The 27,818-nt window shown below is 50.2% G+C and overlaps 1 protein-coding gene across 2 annotated transcripts in view; it reads left to right on the top strand.

Annotated features, from left to right (window-relative positions):
- Positions 1-27,818, top strand: part of arhgap39 (Rho GTPase activating protein 39) — a 71,069-nt gene that overhangs the window by 4,113 nt on the left and 39,138 nt on the right. For both annotated transcript variants that reach the window (XM_031904023.1, XM_031904022.1), the window contains exon 2: positions 18,198-18,641. In XM_031904023.1, the coding sequence (XP_031759883.1) occupies positions 18,198-18,641 (444 nt within the window). The remainder of the gene's footprint in view (positions 1-18,197; positions 18,642-27,818) is intronic.

The raw sequence follows: 27,818 nt of genomic DNA, 5'->3' as shown, positions 1-27,818 counted from the left end.
ATATAATTAGGCTCCTCCCATTAGAGACTGGGGTGCTTGGGGTTACACTGGGGTGCTTGGGGTTACACTGGGGTGCTTGGGGTTACACTGGGTGGCTTGGGGTTATACTGGGTTACACTGGGTGCTTGGGGTTATACTGGGGTGCTTGGGGTTACTCTGGGGTGCTTGGGGTTATACTGGGTTACAACGGGTGCTTGGGGTTATACTGGGGTGCTTGGTACACTGGGGTGCTTGGGGTTATACTGGGTGGCTTGGGGTTACACTGGGTGCTTGGGTTACACTGGGGTGCTTGGGTTATACTGGGTTACGCTGGGGTCTTGGGTTAACTGGGGTGCTTGGGTTATACTGGGTGCTTGGGGTTACACTGGGGTGCTTGGGGTTACACTGGGTGCTTGGGGTTATACTGGGTTACACTGGGGTGCTTGGGTTACACCTTGGGTCTTGGGGTTACACTGGGGTGCTTTGGGGTTTACTGGGTTACACTGGGGTGCTTGGGGTTACACTGGGGTGCTTGGGGTTATGCTGGGGTGCTTGGGGTTATACTGGGTTACACTGGGGTACTTGGGGTTACACTGGGGTGCGTTGGGTTATACTGGGGTGCTTGGGGTTATACTGGGTTACACTGGGGTGCTTGGGGTTACACTGGGGTGCTTGGGGTTATACTGGGATTATACTGGGTTACACTGGGGTGCTTGGGGTTACACTGGGGTTATACTGGGTTACACTGGGGTGCTTGGGGTTATACTGGGGTGCTTGGGGTTATACTGGGTTACACTGGGGTGCTTGGGGTTATACTGGGGTGCTTGGGGTTATACTGGGGTTATACTGGGTTACACTGGGGTGCTTGGGGTTACACTGGGGTGCTTGGGGTTATACTGGGGGAGCAACAGGGAGTAAAAGTGGTCAGAACTATATAATTAGGCCCCTCCCATTAGAGAGCAAGGTGAGTGTGTGGGAGGGGCCTACATATAGAGCCTTAGTGGGTGAAGGGGACAGGCCTAAAGGAGGGGCCTCTTCCTGTAGCCATTATTTGGGGTGCATCAGTGAGTGAAGGGGAGGGGCCTACAGGGAGGAACCATTAGAATGGGGGCACACAGGGCTCTTCTGCATCTTCTGCATATGCCAATGGTCTCAGAGGGCATCTGTGTGAGAGGGGGAGGAGCTTATGTGAGAGGGTTGGGTCATGTGAGGTGGGCAGTGTCCAGGATTCTACTATATTGCATTGAATTGTAAATTGTATTATATTGTATGTAATATACAGTCTGGCCATTTCCCTATGGGCCCAAACCGTAAATTGTATCCTAATAAATGGTGCTTAGTGATGTCATCAGTTATAATTGGGGCTTAGTGATGTCATCAGTTATAATCAGAGCTTAGTGATGTCATTTCTGTCACATGACTCACTAAAACTTGTATATTATAACAAATAAAGTACCCCCTGTTGTAAAGTATGAGGATACTAGAAGTCACTTTGGAGTTCCCTGACCTTCGGCCTCATCCCTTTATATGGCCATGGAACTCCTCTGTGATTTGTAATATCCCTATATTATACAATAGGGGGCACTTTATTCACTATATATTATAAGGAACTCCTCTGGGGCTTATAATATCCCTATATGTTACAATAGGGGGCACTTTATTCACTATATATTATAAGGAACTCCTCGGGGGCTTATAATATCCCTATATGTTACAATAGGGGGCACTTTATTCACTATATATACAATGTAACACTCACAATACAAGGCTAATTTGTGATTAATTCAGATTTTAATTACATGACAACATAGAAAACAGTGCAGTCTGCATCAGAACCTAATCAGATGACTGATGAACCTCATTTTGTGCTTGATTATTTCCTCTGACCCCTAAGCTCCCCTTCTCAGCAGCAGCCCAGAGCTCACTGAGCATGTGCGGTGCCACGGACACTCCTGTGACCCCCCTGACCCCCCTGACCCCCTGTGCCGGGATCGTTACTGTTTAGGAGGTTTGTTTTCCGTCAGATCAGCTGAAAGCGACAGTTCTGTTTCTCACGACGTTATTTTTTGCTCAAATTTGAATATGTAAATGAGGGTTTAACGCTGCAAATGATGGGCACAGACCTGCAGGGGAGAAGGGGTACAGAATGGGCGTGGCCATAGCTATGGGGGTGCCGTGTCAGCTGCACTGGGGCAATAGGGACCCGCTTACACAGCCAATGCCATTCATGGCTCTGCAGGGCTATAGAAGGAACGTTTCCTGTGGCCAAGAAATGGTTAATTTGTGCTGGAGGAACAGATGGAAAGTTTACATGTAACTAAATACTTTCTGTTTATGGTGTTACTGCCCCTTTAACAGCATATGGGCACGGGGGATGGGGGAGTGGCACTAATGAAAGGGTATGTTTGGGGGCGGCACCAAAGAGGTTAATGAGGATTCATGCTAATTATTCAGCAGAGTCTCTGGGGCAGGGATACCCTGTGTGTAACTGGCACTCGGGGTGGCACTCTGGGCTAGCGAGGAAACTCCGCGGCATTCCGCAATGAGAGGGGGGGAAGGGGTTAATGAGAGTGGGCAGTGCCATCCCTGAGTGAGAGAGGGGAAGGGGTTAATGAGAGTGGGCAGTGCCATCCCTGAGGGAGAGGGTAAGGGGTTAATGGGAGTGGGCAGTGCCAATCTGAGTGAGAGGGGGAAAGGGGTTAATGAGAGTGGGCAGTGCCAATCTGTGTGAGAGAGGGGAAGGGGTTAATGAGAGTTGGCAGTGCCATCCCTGAGTGAGAGAGGGGAAGGGGTTAATGAGAGTGGGCAGTGCCATCCCTAAGTGAGAGGGGGGAAGGGGTTAATGGGAGTGGGCAGTGCCAATCTGAGTGAGAGGGGGAGGGGGGAAGGGGTTAATGAGAGTGGGCAGTGCCAATCTGAGTGAGAGGGGGGAAGGGGTTAATGAGAGTGGGCAGTGCCAATCTGTGTGAGAGAGGGGAAGGGGTTAATGAGAGTTGGCAGTGCCATCCCTGAGTGAGAGAGGGGAAGGGGTTAATGAGAGTGGGCAGTGCCATCCCTAAGTGAGAGGAGGGAAGGGGTTAATGGGAGTGGGCAGTGCCATCCCTGAGTGAGAGGGGGGAAGGGGTTAATGAGAGTGGGCAGTGCCATCCCTGAGTGAGAGGGGGGAAGGGGTTAATGAGAGTGGGCAGTGCCATCCCTGAGTGAGGGGGGGTAGGGCCCTGTATATATATAAGGAGGTGCCATGCTGCAGGGCCCCAGTCACTGAGGGTATAAGGGGAGATGTTACTGAGTGGGAGGGGCAGGAGGCTCCCGGGGGCCCCCCGGCTGCACAGATCAGGGGGTCTCTCAGTCTCGAGGCCCAACAGGCTCCTTGTTCTCCCGGCAGCAGCTGCTGATTTGCTAACATGGGTGCTAAATTGCACCTACCAGTAACCCATAGCAACCAGTCACAGCTTTCCTTTCATTTTCTAACTGGGAGTTGGGTGGGTAACCTGTGGGTGCCGTGTCTGTATATACGGAGGGTTAGTTGGGTGGGTAACCTGTGGGTGCCGTGTCTGTATATACGGAGGGTTAGTTGGGTGGGTAACCTGTGGGTGCCGTGTCTGTATATACGGAGGGATAGTTGGGTGGGTAACCTGTGGGTGCCGTGTCTGTATATACGGAGGGATAGTTGGGTGGGTAACCTGTGGGTGCCGTGTCTGTATATACGGAGGGATAGTTGGGTGGGTAACCTGTGGGTGCCGTGTCTGTATATACGGAGGGATAGTTGGGTGGGTAACCTGTGGGTGCCGTGTCTGTATATACGGAGGGATAGTTGGGTGGGTAACCTGTGGGTGCCGTGTCTGTATATACGGAGGGTTAGTTGGGTGGGTAACCTGTGGGTGCCGTGTCTGTATATACGGAGGGATAGTTGGGTGGGTAACCTGTGGGTGCCGTGTCTGTATATACGGAGGGATAGTTGGGTGGGTAACCTGTGGGTGCCGTGTCTGTATATACGGAGGGATAGTTGGGTGGGTAACCTGTGGGTGCCGTGTCTGTATATACGGAGGGATAGTTGGGTGGTAACCTGTGGTATGCCGTGTCTGTATATACGGAGGGATAGTTGGGTGGGTAACCTGTGGGTGCCGTGTCTGTATATACGGAGGGATAGTTGGGTGGGTAACCTGTGGGTGCCGTGTCTGTATATACGGAGGGATAGTTGGGTGGGTAACCTGTGGGTGCCGTGTCTGTATATACGGAGGGTTAGTTGGGTGGGTAACGTGGGTGCCGTGTCTGTATATACGGAGGGTTAGTTGGGTGGGTACCTGTGGGTGCCGTGTCTGTATATACGGAGGGATAGTTGGGTGGGTAACCTGTGGGTGCCGTGTCTGTATATACGGAGGGATAGTTGGGTGGGTAACCTGTGGGTGCCGTGTCTGTATATACGGAGGGTTAGTTGGGTGGGTAACCTGTGGGTGCCGTGTCTGTATATACGGAGGGATAGTTGGGTGGGTAACCTGTGGGTGCCGTGTCTGTATATACGGAGGGATAGTTGGGTGGGTAACCTGTGGGTGCCGTGTCTGTATATACGGAGGGATAGTTGGGTGGGTAACCTGTGGGTGCCGTGTCTGTATATACGGAGGGATAGTTGGGTGGGTAACCTGTGGGTGCCGTGTCTGTATAATACGGAGGGATAGTTGGGTGGGTAACCTGTGGGTGCCGTGTCTGTATATACGGAGGGATAGTTGGGTGGGTAACCTGTGGGTGCCGTGTCTGTATATACGGAGGGTTAGTTGGGTGGGTGGGGGGCATTTCCTGGGCAGCTTTGCCATGCCCTGTATTGTTGGCCATTTAGAGCAGTGACAGACGGAGCAGTGGGTGCTGGGTGCTCTACATTCAGGGCACATTTGTATCTGCAGTGCTGCTCCTGTTTCCTGACGCACGGCAGCCGCAGCCGGCCCATCACACCCATTTCTTGCTGTTGGTATAGAGCCCCCGTGCCCGCTGCCCCCGGCTCTGTGCTGCAGGGATGCGACTGTGTAGTTGCCAGGTGGTGCTGCCGGCGCTGTGGGGGTGAGGGATAAACACCCGGGGAAGGGGTGCAGGGACAGATCCATCACGTACGGCAGGGGGTTCCTCCCATACACACGTGTTACACGCGCACTGCTGCCATATAGCCCCCCACTCACGGTTATTCAGGGACAGGGGCTGGGAGTTAGCATTCTCTTTAACTCTTTCTGTGCTGGTTATGGTACAGGGATAGGACCCATTATCCACAGAGCTTCCAATACAGCAATGCCATTTCCCATAGAGTCCTATGTAAGGAACCACTTCTCACTGATTCGCTCAATGAGACAGAACCTTCTACTCGGTGGTAACTGGGCTGCACCAACCCATATGGGGGGCACAATTACCAACAGTCAGATCGGACCATTGTCGCTCAGTTGGAATATGGGAAGCGATATCTGATTGGCTGCAATGGGGGCATTTATACAGAGGTTATATGAATGTCTTGTATTTCATTGGGTTACTGGTACCATCAGCGGGGGGGCTATGTGGGGCCTCTGTGTATATATATGTGGGGCCCATGTGTGTATATATATATATATGTGGGCCCCCTGTGTATATATATGTGGGGCCCATGTGTATATATATGTGGGGCCCCTGTGTATATATATGTGGGGCCCCTGTGTATATATATGTGGGGCCCCTGTGTATATATATGTGGGGCCCCTGTGTATATATATGTGGGGCCTCTGTGTATATATATGTGGGGCCCCTGTGTATATATATGTGGGGCCCCTGTGTATATATATGTGGGGCCCCTGTGTATAATAATGTGAGGGCCTCTGTGTATATATATGTGGGGCCTCTGTGTATATATATGTGGGCCCATGTGTATATATATGTGGGCCCATGTGTGTATATATATATATATATATATGTGGGCCCCCTGTGTATATATATGTGGGGCCCATGTGTATATATATGTGGGGCCCATGTGTGTGTATATATATATATATATATGTGGGCCCCCTGTGTATATATATATGTGGGGCCCATGTGTATATATATGTGGGGCCCCTGTGTATATATATGTGGGGCCCCTGTGTATATATATGTGGGGCCCATGTGTATATATATGTGGGGCCCATGTGTGTATATATATATATGTGGGCCCCCTGTGTATATATATGTGGGGCCCATGTGTATATATATGTGGGGCCCTGTGTATATATATATGTGGGGCCCTGTGTATATATATGTGGGGCCCATGTGTATATATATATGTGGGGCCATGTGTGTATATATATATATATATGTGGGCCCCCTGTGTATATATATGTGGGGCCCCTGTGTATATATATGTGGGCCCCATGTGTATATATATGTGGGGGCCATGTGTATATATATGTGGGCCCCTGTGTTATATATGTGGGGCCCATGTGTAATATATAGTGTGGGGCCTGTGTATATATATGTGGGGCCATGTGTATATATATGTGGGGCCCCTGTGTATATATATGTGGGGCCCCTGTGTATATATATGTGGGGCCCCTGTGTATATATATGTGGGGCCCCTGTGTGTATATATGTGGGGCCCCTGTGTATATATATGTGGGGCCCATGTGTGTATATATGTGGGGCCCATGTGTATATATATATGTGGGGCCCATGTGTATATATATATGTGGGGCCCATGTGTATATATATATGTGGGGCCCATGTGTGTATATATATATATGTGGGCCCCCTGTGTTATATATATGTGGGGCCGCATCGTGTATATATATGTGGGGCCGCCTGTGTATATATATGTGGGCCCCATGTGTGTATATATATATATGTGGGCCCCTGTGTATATATGTGGGGCCCCTGTGTATATATATGTGGGGCCCCTGTGTATATATATGTTGGGGCCCTGTGTATATATATGTGGGGCCCATGTGTATATATATGTGGGGCCCATGTGTGTATATATGTGGGGCCCCTGTGTATATATATGTGGGGCCCATGTGTATATATATATGTGGGGCCCATGTGTGTATATATATATATGTGGGCCCCCTGTGTATATATATGTGGGGCCCATGTGTATATATATGTGGGGCCCCTGTGTATATATATGTGGGGCCCATGGGTATATGATATATGTGGGGCCCATGTGTGTATATATAGATATATGTGGCCCCCTGTGTATATATATGTGGGGCCCATGTGTATATATATGTGGGGCCATGTGTTATATATGTGGGGCCCCTGTGTATATATATGTGGGCCCCTGTGTATATATATGTGGGGCCCTGTGTATATATATGTGGGGCCCTGTGTATAATTATGTGGGGCCCATGTGTATAAATATGTGGGCCCATGTGTGTATATATGTTGGGGCCCTGTGTATATTATGTGGGGCCCCTGTGTATATATATGTGGGGCCTGTGTATATATATGTGGGGCCCATGTGGTATATATATATATGTGGGGCCCATGTGTGTATATATAATATGTGGGCCCAACTGTGTATATATATGTGGGGGCCATGTGTATATATATGTGGGGCCCCTGTGTATATATATGTGGGGCCCCTGTGTATATATATGTGGGGCCCATGTGTATATATATATGTGGGGCCCATGTGTGTATATATATATATGTGGGCCCCCTGTGTATATATATGTGGGGCCCATGTGTATATATATGTGGGGCCCATGTGTATATATATGTGGGGCCCCTGTGTATATATATGTGGGCCCCCTGTGTATATATATGTGGGGCCCCTGTGTATATATATGTGGGGACCCTGTGTATATATATGTGGGGCCCCTGTGTAAATATATGTGGGGCCCCCTGTGTGTATATATGTTGGGCCCCTGTGTGTATATATGTGGGGCCCCTGTGTATATATATGATGGGGCCTGTGTATATATATGTGGGGCCCATGTGTATATATATGTGGGGCCCTGTGTATATATATGTGGGGCCCCTGTGTATATATATGTGGGGCCCATGTGTGTATATATATGTGGGGCCCCTGTGTATATATATGTGGGGCCCCTGTGTATATATATGTGGGGCCCCTGTGTATATATATGTGGGGCCCATGTGTATATATATGTGGGGCCCCTGTGTATATATATGTGGGGCCCCTGTGTATATATATGTGGGGCCCCTGTGTATATATATGTGGGGCCCGCTGGTGTATATATATGTGGGGCCCTGTGTATATATATGTGGGCCCATGTGTATATATATGATGGGGCCCATGTGTATATATATGTGGGCCCCTGTGTATATATATGTGGGCCCCTGGTGATATATATGTGGGGCCCATGTGTGTATATATATGTGGGGCCCATGTGTGTATATATATATATATATATATGTGGGCCCCCTGTGTATATATATGTGGGGCCCCTGTGTATATATATGTGGGGCCCATGTGTATATATATGTGGGGCCCATGTGTATATATATGTGGGGCCCATGTGTATATATATGTGGGGCCCCTGTGTATATATATGTGGGGCCTATGTGTGGTATATATATGTGGGCCCCCTGTGTATATTATATATATGTGGAGCCCTGTGTATATATATGTGGGGCCCATGTGTAATATATATGTGGGGCCATGTGTATATATATGTGGGGCCCCTGTGTATATATATGTGGGCCCCCTGTGTATATATATGTGGGGCCCCTGTGTATATATATGTGGGGCCCCATGTGTATATATATGTGGGGCCATGTGTATATATATGTGGGGCCCCTGTGTATATATATGTGGGGCCCCTGTGTATATATATGTGGGGCCCCTGTGTATATATATATGTGGGCCCCTGTGTGTATATATGTGGGGCCCCTGTGTGTATATATGTGGGGCCCCTGTGTATATATATGTGGGGCCCATGTGTGTATATATGTGGGCCGTGTGTATATATGTGGGGCCCCTGTGTATATATATGTGGGGCCCCTGTGTATATATATATGTGGGGCCCATGTGTATATATATGTGGGGCCCCCTTGTGATATATATGTGGGGCCCCTGTGTGTATAATATGTGGGGCCCCTGTGTGTATATATGTGGGGCCCATGTGTGATATATGTGGGGCCCTGTGTTGTATATATTGTGGGGCCCCTGTGTATATATATGTGGGCCCCTGTGTATATATATGTGGGGCCCCATGTGTATATATATGTGGGGCCCCTGTGTATATATATGTGGGGCCCCTGTGTATATATATGTGGGGCCCATGTGTATATATATGTGGGGCCCCTGTGTATATATATGTGGGGCCCCTGTGTATATATATGTGGGGCCCCTGTGTATATATATGTGGGGCCCCTGTGTATATATATGTGGGGCCCCTGTGTATATATATGTGGGGCCCCTGTGTGTATATATGTGGGGCCCCTGTGTGTATATATGTGGGGCCCCTGTGTATATATATGTGGGGCCCATGTGTGTATATATGTTGGGCCCCTGTGTGTATATATGTGGGGCCCCTGTGTATATATATGTGGGGCCCACTGGTGTAATATATGTGGGGCATGTGTATATATATGTGGGGCCCCTGTGTATATATATGTGGGCCCCCTGTGTGTATATATGTGGGGCCCCTGTGTGTATATATGTGGGGCCCATGTGTGTATATATGTGGGGCCCCTGTGTGTATATATATGTGGGGCCCCTGTGTATATATATGTGGGGCCCCTGTGTATATATATGTGGGGCCCTGTGTATATATATGTGGGGCCCCTGTGTATATATATGTGGGGCCCCTGTGTATATATATGTGGGGCCCCCTGTGTATATATATGTGGGGCCCCTGTGTATATATATATGTGGGGTCCCTGTGTATATATATGTGGGGCCCCTGTGTATATATATGTGGGGCCCCTGTGTATATATATGTGGGGCCCCTGTGTATATATATGTGGGGCCCCTGTGTATATATATGTGGGGCCCCTGTGTATATATATGTGTGTTTTCTGGTTGCATGTAGCAGCCACATAACAGTTAAATGGGTCTAAGGACATGTACCAGGGAGAACCGGTTCTACCCCCCCCCCCCCCCCAGGGACCAGTGTGAGGTAACAAAGAGAAGGGGTAACCTGATCATATGCACGGGTGTGCAGCAGCTCAACCACATGTACTGGGACAGCAATATATATATATATACACACAGGCGAGGTGCATTGGCTACAGCAGCCCACACACCTCTATGTATTTATAAATAAAGACAAAATGATGTAAAATGTTAAAGGGGAACTGTCACCCACACATGAAAAGCTGTATAATATAACACGAAACCCAAATTTGTATTTTTTTTTACCTGCAGGCATAGAGGCGGGGCAGGCAATATATGATTGACAGCTCAGATTTTTAATTGCAATTACTTTCATTTTCCATTCAGCACTTCCTAGGTATCACCTAGATGGCAAATGCAAATACAAAACTTGCCTTTATAACAGTGATTACAAAATGGCGCCGGCCTGCCGGCTGTGACTGTAAATTCCAGGAGCGACGGGGAAAAAAATAAATGATTTCTATAGTGTAAGTAAAGTTTATTTTGCTCCGCTAACCTGATAGGAAAGGGTTTGGAATTATTTCTTAGGGTGACAGGTCCCCTTTAAGCGCCTGCCCCAGAACACTGTGTAATACCCTAATACTAAAGGATTTGCTCCGCATTAGCCCCTTGGCTAGCAGCCTGCCTTGTGTAATTAGCAGGAGCAGGGCCTAGTTATAATTAGCTGCGCGGCTGCCGTAAGCCTGCCATTGTACAACATCCCGAGTTCAAAAACTATAACAAATAAATAATGATGACCAATTGCAAAGTTGCTAGGAATAGGCCATTCTCTAACATGAATGTTCCCCCTGGGTTTGGCCTTGGGTCATACAGGCAGGGAGAGGGGTTAGATTGCAAGCTCTGCCGGGCATGCTTGGAATTCCTTGCCCCCTGCGCCAGTGAAAGAGAATAAGGCTCATTAGGCCCTAAGCCTCTCCATTGTGCGGCTAATCTCCGGCGTGACTGGAATTGCCTCCGTGTAATCTTATTCCGTGTATGTGAGATAGAAGCGCCGGGTCACGCGTGCACCTGTTCTGCAATTACCCAGCATTCCCTGTTCTGCATGCCACATGCGTGCCGTTACCCTGGCACTTGGGTCAGTAGGGGCCACACAGGGACAGCAGAATCCCATTCCTACCCAGAATAACTGCCACCCAATCACTTACCCTTAGCTCTGGGTCACATGGTATAACTGACCCAGTGGGGGCAAAGCACCCTAGGGACAGCCCATAGCAACCGCTAGATACTCATCTGCTAACAGGAGCGTTGTTCTCCCAAAATAAAAATGAGTCACCCCCCGGGGGGGGGTGGGGGTTATATGATCTTACAGCCCAATGTGGCCTAAATATAGCCCTCCTTATAGTGAGGGGCAGATAGACTGCCGCAGCCCTGTGCCGGAATATGCAGCAGCACCCAGGTGTACTCCCTCCATGTTTATTTACTCCCATGAGTAACATTACTCTCCCTCCATGTTTATTTACTCCCAGGAGTAATGTTACTCTCCCTCCATGTTTATTTACTCCCAGGAGTAACATTACTCTCCCTCCATGTTTATTTACTCCCATGAATAACATTACCCTCCCTCTATGTTTATTTGCTCCCAGGAGTAACGTTACTCTCCCTCTATGTACGTTTGCTCCCATGAATAACATTACCCTCCCTCCATGTTTATTTGCTCCCAGGAGTAATGTTACTCTCCCTCCATGTACATTTGCTCCCAGGAGTAACGTTACTCTCCCTTCATGTTTACTTGCTCCCAGGAGTAACGTTACTCTCCCTCCATGTACGTTTGCTCCCATGAGTAACATTACCCTCCCTCCGGGTTTATTTGCTCCCATGAGTAACATTACTCTCCCTCCATGTTTACTTGCTCCCAGGAGTAATGTTACTCTCCCTCCATGTACATTTGCTCCCAGGAGTAACGTTACTCTCCCTTCATGTTTACTTGCTCCCAGGAGTAACGTTACTCTCCCTCCATGTACGTTTGCTCCCATGAGTAACATTACCCTACCTCCCTGTTTATTTGCTCCCAGGAGTAGTGTTACTCTCCCTCCATGTACGTTTGCTCCCATGAGTAACATTACCCTCCCTCCATGTTTATTTGCTCCCAGGAGTAACGTTACTCTCCATCCAAGTTTATTTGCTCCCAGGAGTAACATTACTCTCCCTCCATGTACATATTCTCCCAGGAGTAATGTTACTCTCCCTCCATGTTTATTTTCTCCCAGGAGTAACTTTACTCTCCCTCCATGTTTATTTGCTCCCAGGAGTAATGTTAATCTTTCTCCATGTTTATTTGCTCCCAAGAGTAACGTTACTGTCCCTCCATGTACATTTGCTCCCAGGAGTAACATTACCCTCCCTCCATGTTTATTTGCTCCCAGGAGTAACGTTACTCTCCATCCAAGTTTATTTGTTCCCAGGAGTAACATTACTCTCCCTCCATGTACATTTGCTCCCAGGAGTAATGTTACTCTCCCTCCATGTTTATTTTCTCCCAGGAGTAACTTTACTCTCCCTCCATGTTTATTTGCTCCCAGGAGTAATGTTAATCTTTCTCCATGTTTATTTGCTCCCAAGAGTAACGTTACTCTCCCTCCATGTACATTTGCTCCCAGGAGTAATGTTACTCTCCCTCCATGTTTATTTTCTCCCAGGAGTAACTTTACTCTCCCTCCATGTTTATTTGCTCACAGGAGTAATGTTAATCTTTCTCCATGTTTATTTGCTCCCAGTAGTAACGTTACTCTCCCTCCATGTTTATTTGCTCCCAGGAGTAAGGTTAATCTTTCTTCATGTTTATTTGCTCCCAGGAGTAACTTTACTCTCCCTCCCTCCGTGTTTATTTGCTCCCAGGGGTAAAGTTACTCTCCCTTAATGTTTATTTGCCACTAGTGGGGCAATAGCAGCCTGTTTATTGGCAGGTTATTATTACTGCCCCCTATGGGGGGAACAGGACCGCCCCTTCTCCTTTCATTCCATGTTGTCTTCAAAGGGAACCATTTTAAAGCTTGAATTATATTATTTGTGGAGTATTATTTGCTTTCTGAATGTGAACTTCCCCTTTAATTACCCCCCGGGGGGTATACAATGCAGCAGCCCGTGTTGTTCCGTATGCCGATACTGGGTATGTAGGAATAGGCCGAGAAAGTAACCGATCAGCTGCTTAAACTGAATATTAACACTTTACTGGCCAAACGGCACCCACCTTCCTGTGTGCTGGCCGGGCTGTGCCGATGGGCTGTGCCACTGGGCTGTGCCGCTGGGCTGTGCCACTGGGCTGTGCCGATGGGCTGTGCCACTGGGCTGTGCCGCTGGGCTGTGCCACTGGGCTGTGCCGCTGGGCTGTGCCGCTGGGCTGTGCCGCTGGGCTGTGCCACTGGGCTGTGCCGCTGGGCTGTGCCGCTGGGCTGTGCCACTGGGCTGTGCCACTGGGCTGTGCCACTGGGCTGTGCCGATGGGCTGTGCCACTGGGCTGTGCCGCTGGGCTGTGCCACTGGGCTGTGCCGCTGGGCTGTGCCGCTGGGCTGTGCCGCTGGGCTGTGCCACTGGGCTGTGCCGCTGGGCTACACGCAGGCAGGACTGGGGGCACAGCGCAGCCTCGGAGCCCCAGCATCGTCTTTAAACGACACGAACATTAATTACAGTAATTAAATCAACACTAATGAATTCAGGTTCAGGAATATTTAGGAAGTGAGAGTCCATTGAGAGAATCACTGTCAGTCGATTAAAGGGCAAGTCCACCTAACAATTAACCTCTAGTGATACTGAGTATTGGACTTTATAGCCACTGGCAGGGATACTGAGTATTGGGCTTTATAGCCACTGGCAGGGATACCAAGGGCTGGACTTTATAGTCACTGGGAGTGATGATGATTCCTACACTATATAGCCATTCACATTAATACTGTGGGCTGGACTTTATAGCGCTGAAGTGGTAATGAGGCCTGGACTTTATAGCAACTGGTAGTGATAACAAGGGCTGGACTTTATAGTCACTGGAAGTGGTAATAAGCCCTGGACTTTATGGCCATTGAAGGTGATAGCCGGGCCCCCACTGGCAGTGATACTGGGAAACAGTCTTTTTTAGTTATTGGGAGCAATTCTGAGTTCTAGACTTTATAGCCATTCGCATGAATACTGTGGGCTGGACTTTAGAGTCACTTGGACCTTATAGCCATTGGCAGTGATACTGAGGCCTGGATTCTAGCCTTTGGCTGTGATATAGGGGACTGGACTCTATAATCTTTAACAGTGATACTGAGGGCTGAACTTTATAGTCACTGGGAATGATTGAAACTCCTGAACTTTATATCCATTTGCATTAGTACTGTGGTCTGGACATTATAGTCACTGGAAGTGGTAATAAGGCCTGAACTTTATACCCACTGAAAGTGACAGTGAGGCCTGGGTGTTATAGTAATTGGCAGTGAAGCTCTGGCACTGATACCTAGGGGTGGAGAGGGCATCTCTGCCAGTCTGTTTGTGGGCATAATGTAACATTCCTGCACCCCTAGGTCAGCCTTGCCAGGCTGGCAGTCACCACGCTGAGTTTGTTGCTCAGTAGGACAGGTACCAGTGTGACTATGAATGGTGTGTGTGCCAGCGGAGATGCCCATGTGCCAGGGGCCAGTAAGGCTGTATGGGCACGGATGATGATATAAATGGCAATGAGCTAATGGCAGGGACGGGTGCATTAGGGAATGTTCTGGCAGCAGGACTAATGGAACAAACAGACAATGGAATGCTGGGTACGGTATGGGCGCGGCCATTCCAATAATGCCTGTTTGTATCCGGAATGTTTGGGAATGCCGGGAACGTCTCTCAGAGCTGAGTGTTTGTCGTGGCTGGACTGTGGGTAATTGTGCTGCTGTATCTGCCCCACGCCAGCCCCACGGCGCCCCTATACATGTATTTATGTACTGGTGATGTCAGAGCGACCTCGCTCGTCTCTCGCTCATATCCCTCTGTGTGCTGAATGCCTGATTCAGTGTGTATGTCTATGCCTATACGTCTCCCAGCCCCTCAGCCCAACCCTAAAGTCATGTATTTTGTGCAACATGGGATATGGGCCCCTGCATGTAATAGTCCTGCATATCTCAGGGCCCCGTCTGTTATTTCATGTTACCTCAAATCATTCATTTACACACAGAATGCAAAGCTGCACTCTTTATGGCAGAGAGTGGGTTAAATGACTATGGGTGCATCAGTCAGTTTATGGCAGAGAGTGGGTTAAATGACTATGGGTGCATCAGTCAGTTTATGGCAGAGAGTGGGTTAAGTGACTATGGGTGCATCAGTCAGTTTATGGCAGAGAGTGGGTTAAGTGACTATGGGTGCATCAGTCAGTTTATGGCAGAGAGTGGGTTTAGTGACTATGGGTGCATCAGTCAATTTATGGCAGAGAGTGGGTTAGGTGACTATGGGTGCATCAGTCAGTTTATGGCAGAGAGTGGGTTAAGTGAATATGGGCAGTGCCAGTGATGCCCAGGGTTGTAGGTAACAGGGATGGAATATAATCACTTCCTATTGGTGGGAATGTAAGAGAGCAGAGGATCCTGTTGCCACAGTAACGGGTACACGTGTGCCCAGTGTGACTAGTGTGGGTGAGGGCTGGGCATGGCAGTGTGTAGGGTGCAGCAGGGAGTTGCGGGGAGTTGCAGGGAGTGTGCGGCGCAGCAGGGAGTTGCTGCGCAGCGGGGAGTTGCAGGGAGTGTGTGGCGCAGCGGGGAGTTGCAGGGAGTTGTGGGGCGTTGCGGGGAGTTGCAGGGAGTTGCAGGGCGTTGCGGGGCGTTGCAGGGAGTTGCAGGGAGTTGCGGGGCATTGCAGGGAGTTGCAGGGAGTTGCGGGGCGTTGCAGGGAGTTGCAGGGAGTTGCGGGGAGTTGCAGGGAGTTGCGGGGAGTTGCAGGGAGTTGCAGGGAGTTGCAGCTGTACCATCACAGGAATAAGGGCACCGGGCAGGACCCACTTGTATTATTAATGAGATTACTGAGTAAATTCTGTCTTTTGTGCAAATTGGCTCCTGTGTGAATTGAGCGCTCAGTTATGTGTGTGTGCGACACGCTGGCCTTACACTGATCCTACAGGATCCCCCTCTGTAATAAACTGGCACTCATGAATAACTCATAGCCCCCCCAGTGTGTGACATCCTGCTCCCCCAGCGACGGGGAAATCCCTTTTCATCTGGGCTTGGCCCATCATTCCCTATGGAGCCAGCCACACACAGGCACATCTGAGAGTCACAGGGATTATTTCTTGTTCTGTATTTTACCCTCTGCTGTGTCTCTAGGTGTGTCTGTGTATAATTCCCCATATTATTAGTATTCTGGTGTGCTGCCCAGTCACCCCCATCTGTGCATCACGTATGTCCTCTGGAATCTACCGTAATAGAGAACCCATGTTTGCCCCCCCTACTGTAAGTGATAAGGATATTAGCAGTCACTGAGGGGTTCTGTGCCCCCCATATAAAGGCACAAGGCTGCAGGCTGAGTTATTCAGGGAACTCTGAGTATCACTCATGTATTATAAGGGATAATGTACCCCCTACTGTAAATGATAAGGATATTAGCAGTCACTGAGGGGTTCTGTACCCCCCATATAAAGGCACAAGGCTGCAGGCTGAGTTATTCAGGGAACTCTGAGTATCACTCATGTATCAGTCACTGAGGGGTTCTGTGCCCCCCATATAAAGGCACAAGGCTGCAGGCTGAGTTATACAGGGAACTCTGAGTATCACTCATGTATTATAAGGGATAATGTACCCCCTACTGTAAATGATAAGGATATTAGCAGTCACTGAGGGGTTCTGTGCCCCCATATAAAGGCACAAGGCTGCAGGCTGAGTTATACAGGGAACTCTGAGTATCACTCATGTATTATAAGGGATAGTGTACCCCCTACTGTAAATGATAAGGATATTAGCAGTCACTGAGGGGTTCTGTGCCCCCCATATAAAGGCACAAGGCTGCAGGCTGAGTTATACAGGGAACTCTGAGTATCACTCATGTATTATAAGGGATAGTGTACCCCCTACTGTAAATGATAAGGATATTAGCAGTCACTGTGGGGTTCTGTGCCCCCCATATAAAGGCACAAGGCTGCAGGCTGAGTTATACAGGGAACTCTGAGTATCACTCATGTATTATAAGGGATAATGTACCCCCTACTGTAAATGATAAGGATATTAGCAGTCACTGAGGGGCTCTGTGCCCCCCATATAAAGGCACAAGGCTGCAGGCTGAGTTATACAGGGAACTCTGAGTATCACTCATGTATTATAAGGGATAATGTACCCCCTACTGTAAATGATAAGGATATTAGCAGTCACTGAGGGGTTCTGTGCCCCCCATATAAAGGCACAAGGCTGCAGGCTGAGTTATACAGGGAACTCTGAGTATCACTCATGTATTATAAGGGGTAATGTACCCCCTACTGTAAATGATAAGGATATCCACTGAGGGATTTTGTGAGTGTATAAGGTACTTTATGTGCTGTTAGCTCCCTTGGGTCGGTAGTTGCTCAGCACATTTCTGCAATCAATAGCTGACACTGACCCAATGGATGTAGCTGAGTGAAACAGGGGCAGGTTGCCGGTACAATGGTGCCTTATTGCCTGTATAATCATTCTGTGTCTGTGTATCATCAGTAAGGGTAAATAGAGACGTTGGGAAATCTCTCGGGGTGCGGAACAGAGCGAGTGACCGGGGTCCCTACTGCAGATCTGCCAAAATAATTGGTAACAGTAAGGCATCTGGCACCCCAGGGAGAAATGACCCCCAAACTGGCCCATTTCCTTACAGTAGTCCTGGGGGGGTGAAAGCCCACATTAGTGTCTCAGAGAGAGAGGGAACCTGGAGCCCTGCTGTGTGTGGGGAAGGATATAGGAGTGGGACCGGCTCTCTGGGTCCCTGTAAATAGAAATGAGCACTTAGAGAGCAGAACAGCATCTTAGTGCCAGGGCCCATATGGGGCCCCTATACCGGCCTGTCTGTTACTGTATTTCTACTGATCAGCTGTATTATACCATATTAACCCTGCAAGGGTCTTTTGTTTCAGGTTATGGGGTTCCCTACCAAGAGAGGGGGAATGAGTGATACATGGGGGGTGGGGGAGGAATTATGATGCTGCACAGGAAATGGATAGTTACACACCTGTTTGTGTTCTCTCTCTCAGGCTGGAATGGGTGGAGATCATAGAGCCCCGCACAAGAGAGTGCATGTACGCCAATCTCATCACAGGAGAGTGTGTTTGGGACCCCCCGGCGGGAGTTCGGATAAAACGGACCAATGAAAACCAGTGGTGGGAACTATTTGACCCCAACACGTCTCGGTTCTACTATTACAATGCCAGCACCCAGAGGACTGTGTGGCACCGGCCGCAGAACTGCGACATTATCCCTCTGGCCAAACTGCAGACCCTGAAACAGAACACGGAGTCTCCCCGGGCATCGACGGAGAACAGCCCCGGGCGGGGCAGCAACATCAGCAGGGAGGGCAGCACCAGCTCCTCTCTGGAGCAGGAACTGGATGGCGGCGGCGGAGGGGAGAGATGCCCAGATCAGGCCAAAGCCAATCGCCACTCAGCGCCATACTTTGTGGTGAAGGAGGAACCGGACCGGTAATGTGCATTCACTTCTGTGGGACGGGGGGGGGGGGGGGGGGGGAGGTACTGAAAGCCTTTGCTCATTGGTTAGAAGCTGTGGCAGGGGGTGTGTCCTGTCAAGTTCAGTTTGTCAGATTAAAGGGGCACATTGGTTATATATAATATTTTTTATAGAGAGAATATTCTTCTGTTTATTAGGTTCTGCTTGCCCTTTAGTCTGGGCTCAGCTCTCCAGTTCCCAGGTTCTGACTGTATCCGTGGCCTGGGTGGCGCTTCCTGATGGGTGCTAGGGTGGGATTGTCTGTCAGCAAAGTCTCCAGTCTGTCACATTCTACCCTATCCCTGCATGCATTTGGAAGCTCCGCCCATACAGTGCCTCCTACCTGTCACATACAGGCTACACCCCACCACTATATGTATTGGGAAGCTCCGCCCATTCAGTGCCTCCTACCTGTCACATACAGGCTACACCCCACCACTATATGTATTGGGAAGCTCCGCCCATTCAGTGCCTCCTGCCTGTCACATTCAGGCTACACCCCACCAATATATGTATTGGGAAGCTCCGCCAATTCAGTGCCTCCTGCCTGTCACATACAGGCTACACCCCACCACTATATGTAATGGGAAGCTCCGCCCATTCAGTGCCTCCTACCTGTCACATTCAGGCTACACCCCACCACTATATGTATTGGGAAGCTCCGCCCATAAAGTGCCTCCTGCCTGTCACATACAGGCTACACCCCACCACTATATGTATTGGGAAGCTCCGCCCATTCAGTGCCTCCTGCCTGTCACATACAGGCTACACCCCACCACTATATGTATTGGGAAGCTCCGCCCATTCAGTGCCTCCTACCTGTCACATACAGGCTACACCCCACCACTATATGTATTGGGAAGCTCCGCCCATTCAGTGCCTCCTACCTGTCACATACAGGCTACACCCCACCACTATATGTATTGGGAAGCTCCGCCCATTCAGTGCCTCCTGCCTGTCACATTCAGGGTACACCCCACCACTATATGTATTGGGAAGCTCCGCCCATTCAGTGCCTCCTGCCTGTCACATTCAGGGTACACCCCACCACTATATGTATTGGGAAGCTCCGCCCATTCAGTGCCTCCTACCTGTCACATTCAGGGTACACCCCACCACTATATGTATTGGGAAGCTCCGCCCATTCAGTGCCTCCTGCCTGTCACATTCAGGGTACACCCCACCACTATATGTATTGGGAAGCTCCGCCCATTCAGTGCCTCCTACCTGTCACATACAGGCTACACCCCACCACTATATGTATTGGGAAGCTCCGCCCATTCAGTGCCTCCTGCCTGTCACATTCAGGGTACACCCCACCACTATATGTATTGGGAAGCTCCGCCCATTCAGTGCCTCCTGCCTGTCACATTCAGGGTACACCCCACCACTATATGTATTGGGAAGCTCCGCCCATTCAGTGCCTCCTACCTGTCACATTCAGGGTACACCCCACCACTATATGTATTGGGAAGCTCCGCCCATTCAGTGCCTCCTACCTGTCACATTCAGGGTACACCCCACCACTATATGTATTGGGAAGCTCCGCCCATTCAGTGCCTCCTACCTGTCACATTCAGGGTACACCCCACCACTATATGTATTGGGAAGCTCCGCCCATTCAGTGCCTCCTACCTGTCACATTCAGGGTACACCCCACCACTATATGTATTGGGAAGCTCCGCCCATTCAGTGCCTCCTACCTGTCACATTCAGGGTACACCCCACCACTATATGTATTGGGAAGCTCCGCCCATTCAGTGCCTCCTACCTGTCACATACAGGCTACACCCCACCACTATATGTATTGGGAAGCTCCGCCCATTCAGTGCCTCCTGCCTAGTCCACATTTCATGGGTACACCCCCACCACTATATGTATTGGAAGCTCCGCCCATTCAGTGCCTCCTACCTGTCACATTCAGGGTACACCCCACCACTATATGTATTGGGAAGCTCCGCCCATTCAGTGCCTCCTGCCTGTCACATTCAGGGTACACCCCACCACTATATGTATTGGGAAGCTCCGCCCATTCAGTGCCTCCTGCCTGTCACATTCAGGGTACACCCCCACCACTATATGTATTGGGAAGCTCCGCCCATTTCAGTGCCTCCTACCTGTCACATTCAGGGTACACCCCACCACTATATGTATTGGGAAAGCCTCCGCCCATTCAGTGCCTCCTGCCTGTCACATTCAGGGTTACACCCCACCACTATATGTATTGGGAAGCTCCGCCCATTCAGTGCCTCCTACCTGTCACATTCAGGGTACACCCCACCACTATATGTATTGGGAAGCTCCGCCCATTCAGTGCCTCCTACCTGTCACATTCAGGGTACACCCCACCACTATATGTATTGGGAAGCTCCGCCCATTCAGTGCCTCCTACCTGTCACATTCAGGGTACACCCCACCACTATATGTATTGGGAAGCTCCGCCCATTCAGTCTTCTGCCACCTTCAGCCCCTACTGAGCATGCTCCCTCAGCGTTACTAATGTCTGTCCCATAGCAACTGTTACAGTTGGTACATTAGTTGGTGCATTTCCCAGCAGCCCCTTCAGCCCCTACTGAGCATGCTCCCTGAGCGTTACTAACGTCTGTCCCATAGCAACTGTTACAGTTGGTTCATTTCCAGTTAGCTTGCGATTCTATGCTGACTTTAGGTATTTGGAGGAGCATTTAGGAATCACTGGGGAGAGTTATTGGGCGCTATGCACTGTAGGTTCTCCCTCACTGGACCTACTGCCCCGCTCCTTGCCAACCCTAGGGCACTGACCTTGCTCTGCCTCTGTGTTGGCCCATTGGCATCATACATTGGGCACTGACCTTGCTCTGCCTCTGTGTTGGCCCATTGGCATCATACATTAGGCACTGACCTTGCTCTGCCTCTGTGTTGGCCCACTGGCATCATACATTAGGCACTGACCTTGCTCTGCCTCTGTGTTGGCCCATTGGCATCATACATTAGGGCACGGACCTTGCTCTGCCTCTGTGTTGGCCCATTGGCATCATACATTAGGGCACTGACCTTGCTCTGCCTCTGTGTTGGCCCATTGGCATCATACATTGGGCACTGACCTTGCTCTGCCTCTGTGTTGGCCCATTGGCATCATACATTAGGGCACTGACCTTGCTCTGCCTCTGTGTTGGCCCATTGGCATCATACATTAGGCACTGACCTTGCTCTGCCTCTGTGTTGGCCCATTGGCATCATACATTAGGGCACGGACCTTGCTCTGCCTCTGTGTTGGCCCATTGGCATCATACATTAGGGCACTGACCTTGCTCTGCCTCTGTGTTGGCCCATTGGCATCATACATTGGGCACTGACCTTGCTCTGCCTCTGTGTTGGCCCACTGGCATCATACATTGGGCACTGACCTTGCTCTGCCTCTGTGTTGGCCCACTGGCATCATACATTGGGCACTGACCTTGCTCTGCCTCTGTGTTGGCCCACTGGCATCATACATTGGGCACTTGACCTTGCTCTGCCTCTGTGTTGGCCCACTGGCATCATACATTGGGCACTGACCTTGCTCTGCCTCTGTGTTGGCCCATTGGCATCATACATTGGGCACTGACCTTGCTCTGCCTCTGTGTTGGCCCATTGGCATCATACATTGGGCACTGACCTTGCTCTGCCTCTGTGTTGGCCCATTGGCATCATACATTGGGCACTGACCTTGCTCTGCCTCTGTGTTGGCCCACTGGCATCATACATTGGGCACTGACCTTGCTCTGCTTCTGTGTTGGCCATTGGCATCATACATTGGGCACTGGACCTTGCTCCTGCCTCTGTGTTGGCCCCATTGGGCATCATACATTGGGCACTGACCTTGCTCTGCCTCTGTGTTGGCCCATTGGCATCATACATTAGGGCACTGACCTTGCTCTGCCTCTGTGTTGGCCCACTGGCATCATACATTGGGCACTGACCTTGCTCTGCCTCTGTGTTGGCCCATTGGCATCATACATTAGGGCACTGACCTTGCTCTGCCTCTGTGTTGGCCCATTGGCATCATACATTGGGCACTGGACCTTGCTCTGCCTCTGTGTTGGCCCATTGGCATCATAACATTGGCACTGACCTTGCTCTGCTCTGTGTTGGCCCATTGGCATCATACATTAGGGCACTGACCTTTGCTCTGCCTCTGTGTTGGCCCACTGGCATCATACATTGGGCACTGACCTTGCTCTGCCTCTGTGTTGGCCCATTGGCATCATACATTAGGGCACTGACCTTGCTCTGCCTCTGTGTTGGCCCACTGGCATCATACATTAGGGCACTGACCTTGCTCTGCCTCTGTGTTGGCCCATTGGCATCATACATTGGGCACTGACCTTGCTCTGCCTCTGTGTTGGCCCACTGGCATCATACATTGGGCACTGACCTTGCTCTGCCTCTGTGTTGGCCCACTGGCATCATACATTGGGCACTGACCCACTGGGCAAGATGTGCCACTCTGTGTGGGCGAGTGTATATAGTAAGGCAAACAGTGCCACTAACTGTATATCTCATTGTGACTGGCATCTATCCTGGCAGCTGCCCAACAAGTACTGATTTATGAATCCTCTCAGCTCTGCCAGTTCTGTGCCGCCCGGATCAATCAGCTTTTCATTTTCTTTATGGATAACTTCTTATCTAGTGCGGAAATTCTACCCCCATCAATCACTTTCACTGGGGGGAGACGGGTTACCAAGAAATTCAAAATACAGTCTCACTGGGGGTCACTAGCACTACATGGGGGTCACTGGCACTACATGGGGGTCACTGGCACTACATGGGGGTCACTGGCACTACACGGGGGTCACTGGCACTACACGGGGGTCACTGGCGCTACACGGGGGTCACTGGCGCTACACGGGGGTCACTGGCGCTACACGGGGGTCACTGGCACTACAAGGGGGTCACTGGCACTACAAGGGGGTCACTGGCACTACAAGGGGGTCACTGGCACTACAAGGGGGTCACTGGCACTACAAGGGGGTCACTGGCACTACAAGGGGGTCACTGGCACTACAAGGGGGTCACTGGCACTACAAGGGGGTCACTGGCACTACAAGGGGGTCACTGGCGCTACACGGGGGTCACTGGCGCTACACGGGGGTCACTGGCGCTACACGGGGGTCACTGGCGCTACACGGGGGTCACTGGCGCTACACGGGGGTCACTGGCGCTACACGGGGGTCACAGGCGCTACACGGGGGTCACTGGCACTACACGGGGGTAACTGGCACTACACGGGGGTAACTGGCGCTACACGGGGGTCACTGGCACTTGGGGGTTGCAGAATTAAAACCAATAGTAATACAAGTAATAACGGTACCACAGTTAGTGCCAAGAATGTGGCTCGTCTATAATAATATAAGAGATGTAAAGTAATAAGTGTCACAACCTCAGGGCCGTGAGTTCCCAGACATAGGGCAGGACCCAAAGAGCAAACAGTTGGTATCACAGGATGAGGCGTTTATTGGAGAAATGGCAAGTAGCCATCAGCAGGTTCCCATAAGCCAGTAGGTGGTAGCCAGCCTGCACTCTTGTTCCTTAGGGAGTAGGGAAATACACCCAGTTGGGGGGAATCTTCTTGCCCCAGCTAAGGTAGATTCCAGGGAACACAGGGGAGGGGGTCCTGCCGTAGCTAAGGTTACACCCCAGACAAAAGGCTCCTTGGAACTCTTGGCAGCCACCTTTGTAGCCAGAAAGGGAACAGCCCCTGTCGTAAAACCAAAACAGGATTTGGCTCCTTCTGCCAACCCAAAGGCAGCTTCCAGAGGGGCCAATCATAGCTAATCCCACTGGGCCTATGGGAAGCCACCTAGTGAGCATGCCCAGTTCAGTCTTTTGCATTTACTAGACAGAGCACTGCTCTCACAAGGGGTAACTATGTGTATTGTGTCACTATGGGGTCTGGCTCTGTGTGCCCTCACAATAGGGGCAATTACATGGGGAGGGCCAGACAGAGCCGGCTGGCTACACACAATACACACCTAGATGAGATTAACCTACACAATGCATTTGCTACAACAAACAGAATATACATAAACAGAAATATCTCATGGTTTCATCCAACTTTTACAGTTTGTTATGTCACAATAAGATGTGCCAACAACTCACCCCAAGGGGAGAGAGGCTCGGGGGGCACTTTCTGACCCTTCAGCTAGGGGGGCAGATACCCCCAATTATTAGAGCAGGGGCACCCAATGAGCAGCTCTGATTAGTAGTTCTATTGAGGCACCATAATCAGACAGTAGGCATTTCCCGTTCCTACATGATAGCCTAGAACTACGTGTCTGTGAGCACAAAATGCACACGGTGAGTGTCTGATTAGGCACCTCAATAAACCTACTGAGTTCTGCCCGGAGACAGGCCCATTGATCTGTAATGGATCTGTGCCACGAATTGCCTGTGCCGGCAGTGGCTACGTGTGCATTATATGCAGGAGTCATGTGGGGGTAAGTCGGCCCTAACCTGCCCGCTCTCAGCCCCAACCCTACTGACCCGCTACCCTTTATTTATAGTGCCCACGCAGGCCGTGTAAGGTCAGAACCCGCCCATGCAGAGGTTGACCCAACCTTCCCGACCCACGGGCAAACCTGCAGGTCCCGTGGGTATCGGGCCGGCCCGCCCATCACTAATAGGCAAGTGCCCAAACTGCTGATACTGATACACACGGGGGGGAATGAAGTCCGAACATCACTCCTTTGTCCTTGAACCTGGTCTGTTGTAGGACTCCTCCATTTCCCACCATTCATTGAAATGAGTCTTGTGGCAACTTCCATTCACCAGGATGCGGTTTCCTACCGAGCCAGTCGGCCAATCACTGAGCTGCCCCGGCACATGAATTACCCACAAAGTGAGTGTTCGGTTTATTGATGATAAATAATTAGCTGAATGAATTATCCAGGAAGTCCATTGGGTTGCCTGGGGCCCTAGGCAATAGGAATAAATATATATCTGACTTTCTACCCCTTTCTACCCCTTTCTACCCCTGAGCACAAGGCATTAGGGGCTCATGAATCACAGGCACAAAGCCCAGCTCCCTGTCTGGTTACCTATACCTGCCAATCATTGGTTAGTTGCTTTGGGTAATTATACTTACCTTTACAGCACCGGAGTCTATGAGAGATGGGCATTCCATAATTCAGAGCTTTCTGGATAAGGGGTTTCTGGATGAAGGATCCCATACCTGTACTTAGATATAAATTAAGGAGATAACATTGTGCAATTGTGGTTGCTGGTGAGCTGTCATTAATTAGGTCAGGGGGGGCAGGGATTGGGAGCCTGTAAATGGCCAGCCTGAGTATGTATAATGGCAAGCTCTTGGGGCGACCCATAAGAACATCCCCCACTGACCCAGAATAGCACTCAATAGTTAGAAATCCAAGTCCGGCTTGGGACTCCTCCAGTTACATGGGAGTAGGAGAAACAATAGGTTAGCTGAAAGCAGTTCTAATGGGTAGCGCTGGCTGAAAGCTCAGACTCAGGCACACTTTACTGCTGCGCTGCAAGTTGGAGTGATACCCCCCCCTCACCCCCAGCAGCCGATCAGCAGAACAATGGGAAGGGAGCAAGATAGCAGCTCCCAGTAGGTATCAGAATAGCACTCAATAGTAAGAAATCCAAGTCCGGCTTGGGACTCCTCCAGTTACATGGGAGTAGGAGAAACAATAGGTTAGCTGAAAGCAGTTCTAATGGGTAGCGCTGGCTGAAAGCTCAGACTCAGGCACACTTTACTGCTGCGCTGCAAGTTGGAGTGATATCCCCCCCTCACCCCCAGCAGCCGATCAGCAGAACAATGGGAAGGGAGCAAGATAGCAGCTCCCAGTAGGTATCAGAATAGCACTCAATAGTAAGAAATCCAAGTCCGGCTTGGGACTCCTCCAGTTACATGGGAGTAGGAGAAACAATAGGTTAGCTGAAAGCAGTTCTAATGTGTAGCGCTGGCTGAAAGCTCAGACTCAGGCACACTTTACTGCTGCGCTGCAAGTTGGAGTGATATCCCCCCCTCACCCCCAGCAGCCGATCAGCAGAACAATGGGAAGGGAGCAAGATAGCAGCTCCCAGTAGGTATCAGAATAGCACTCAATAGTAAGAAATCCAAGTCCGGCTTGGGACTCCTCCAGTTACATGGGAGTAGGAGAAACAATAGGTTAGCTGAAAGCAGTTCTAATGTGTAGCGCTGGCTGAAAGCTCAGACTCAGGCACGAGGCACTGAGATGGCGCCTACACACCAATATTACAGCTACAAATACATTTGTTGGTACAAGAATAAAAGGTTAAATGGCAGAGGGAATTATTTGCTGTGTAACAGGGTCAGTTAGAGATAAAGATTATCCCATAAATATCATGGCAGGGTCCCTTTAAGGAAATTCCTCAGTGGCCGGGCCCCTCTCTCTCAGCCCCCCCCCAGTCCCCCTGCGCCTTCAGCTCCGACGGGGAGATAAATGGATGGAAATGGTTTCCCTGTGATATGGAAATGACTCTCCCAGAGACAGGGATATGTGTGTGCCCATCTCTGCTCTCTCTGTTCCTCCCCCTCGTCTCACTTACTGGCACTGCCCATTGGCGCTAACACCCCCCCCCCCGGGCTGTGTAAATGGGCTTGTCTGGCCCTAACTGGGCCACCCCACTGGCGCATTGCTGAGAGGCAGCTGAATGGGATAGTGGCCTCCCTTACATTCCTGCCCAGCTTGTCTCTGCTTCTGGGACCCGGGCTATTGGCCGGATTGGTTGGGCACCCATACCCCCTGGTGGGGGGCAGAATAACTGGGGCGCCACGTGTTCCTGTCTGTATCCTCACTGCCATCAGTCTCATAACCTGTGCAGCTCCCGGTATCCTCTCTCCAAAGTGTTGCCATGGTGATATTGATTCATGGGAAAGAGCCAAGCGGCCCCGTGCTGCGTGCATTGCCAGATACCCAGCCGGCCAATGAGCAGCCACAAGGCATCATGGGAAATAGACATGGCTAATTTGCATATTTAAATCTGAGCAAATGGCATTATCTCTCAGTTGTCCGGAGCTTTAAAGGAGAACTAAACCTCCCAGCGCAACATTTTATCTGTTCAGGCCCTTGTGTATTGTGTCCCAGCCTCACCCCATAGTAGCCCTGCCCCCCCCCCCCATGTTTGGCTGCATCACTTTGGGT

This window comes from Xenopus tropicalis, chromosome 6, assembly GCF_000004195.4.
Source record: "Xenopus tropicalis strain Nigerian chromosome 6, UCB_Xtro_10.0, whole genome shotgun sequence".
Classification (NCBI taxonomy): Eukaryota; Metazoa; Chordata; class Amphibia; order Anura; family Pipidae; genus Xenopus; species Xenopus tropicalis.
This window is presented reverse-complemented; position numbering and strand designations above follow the sequence as displayed.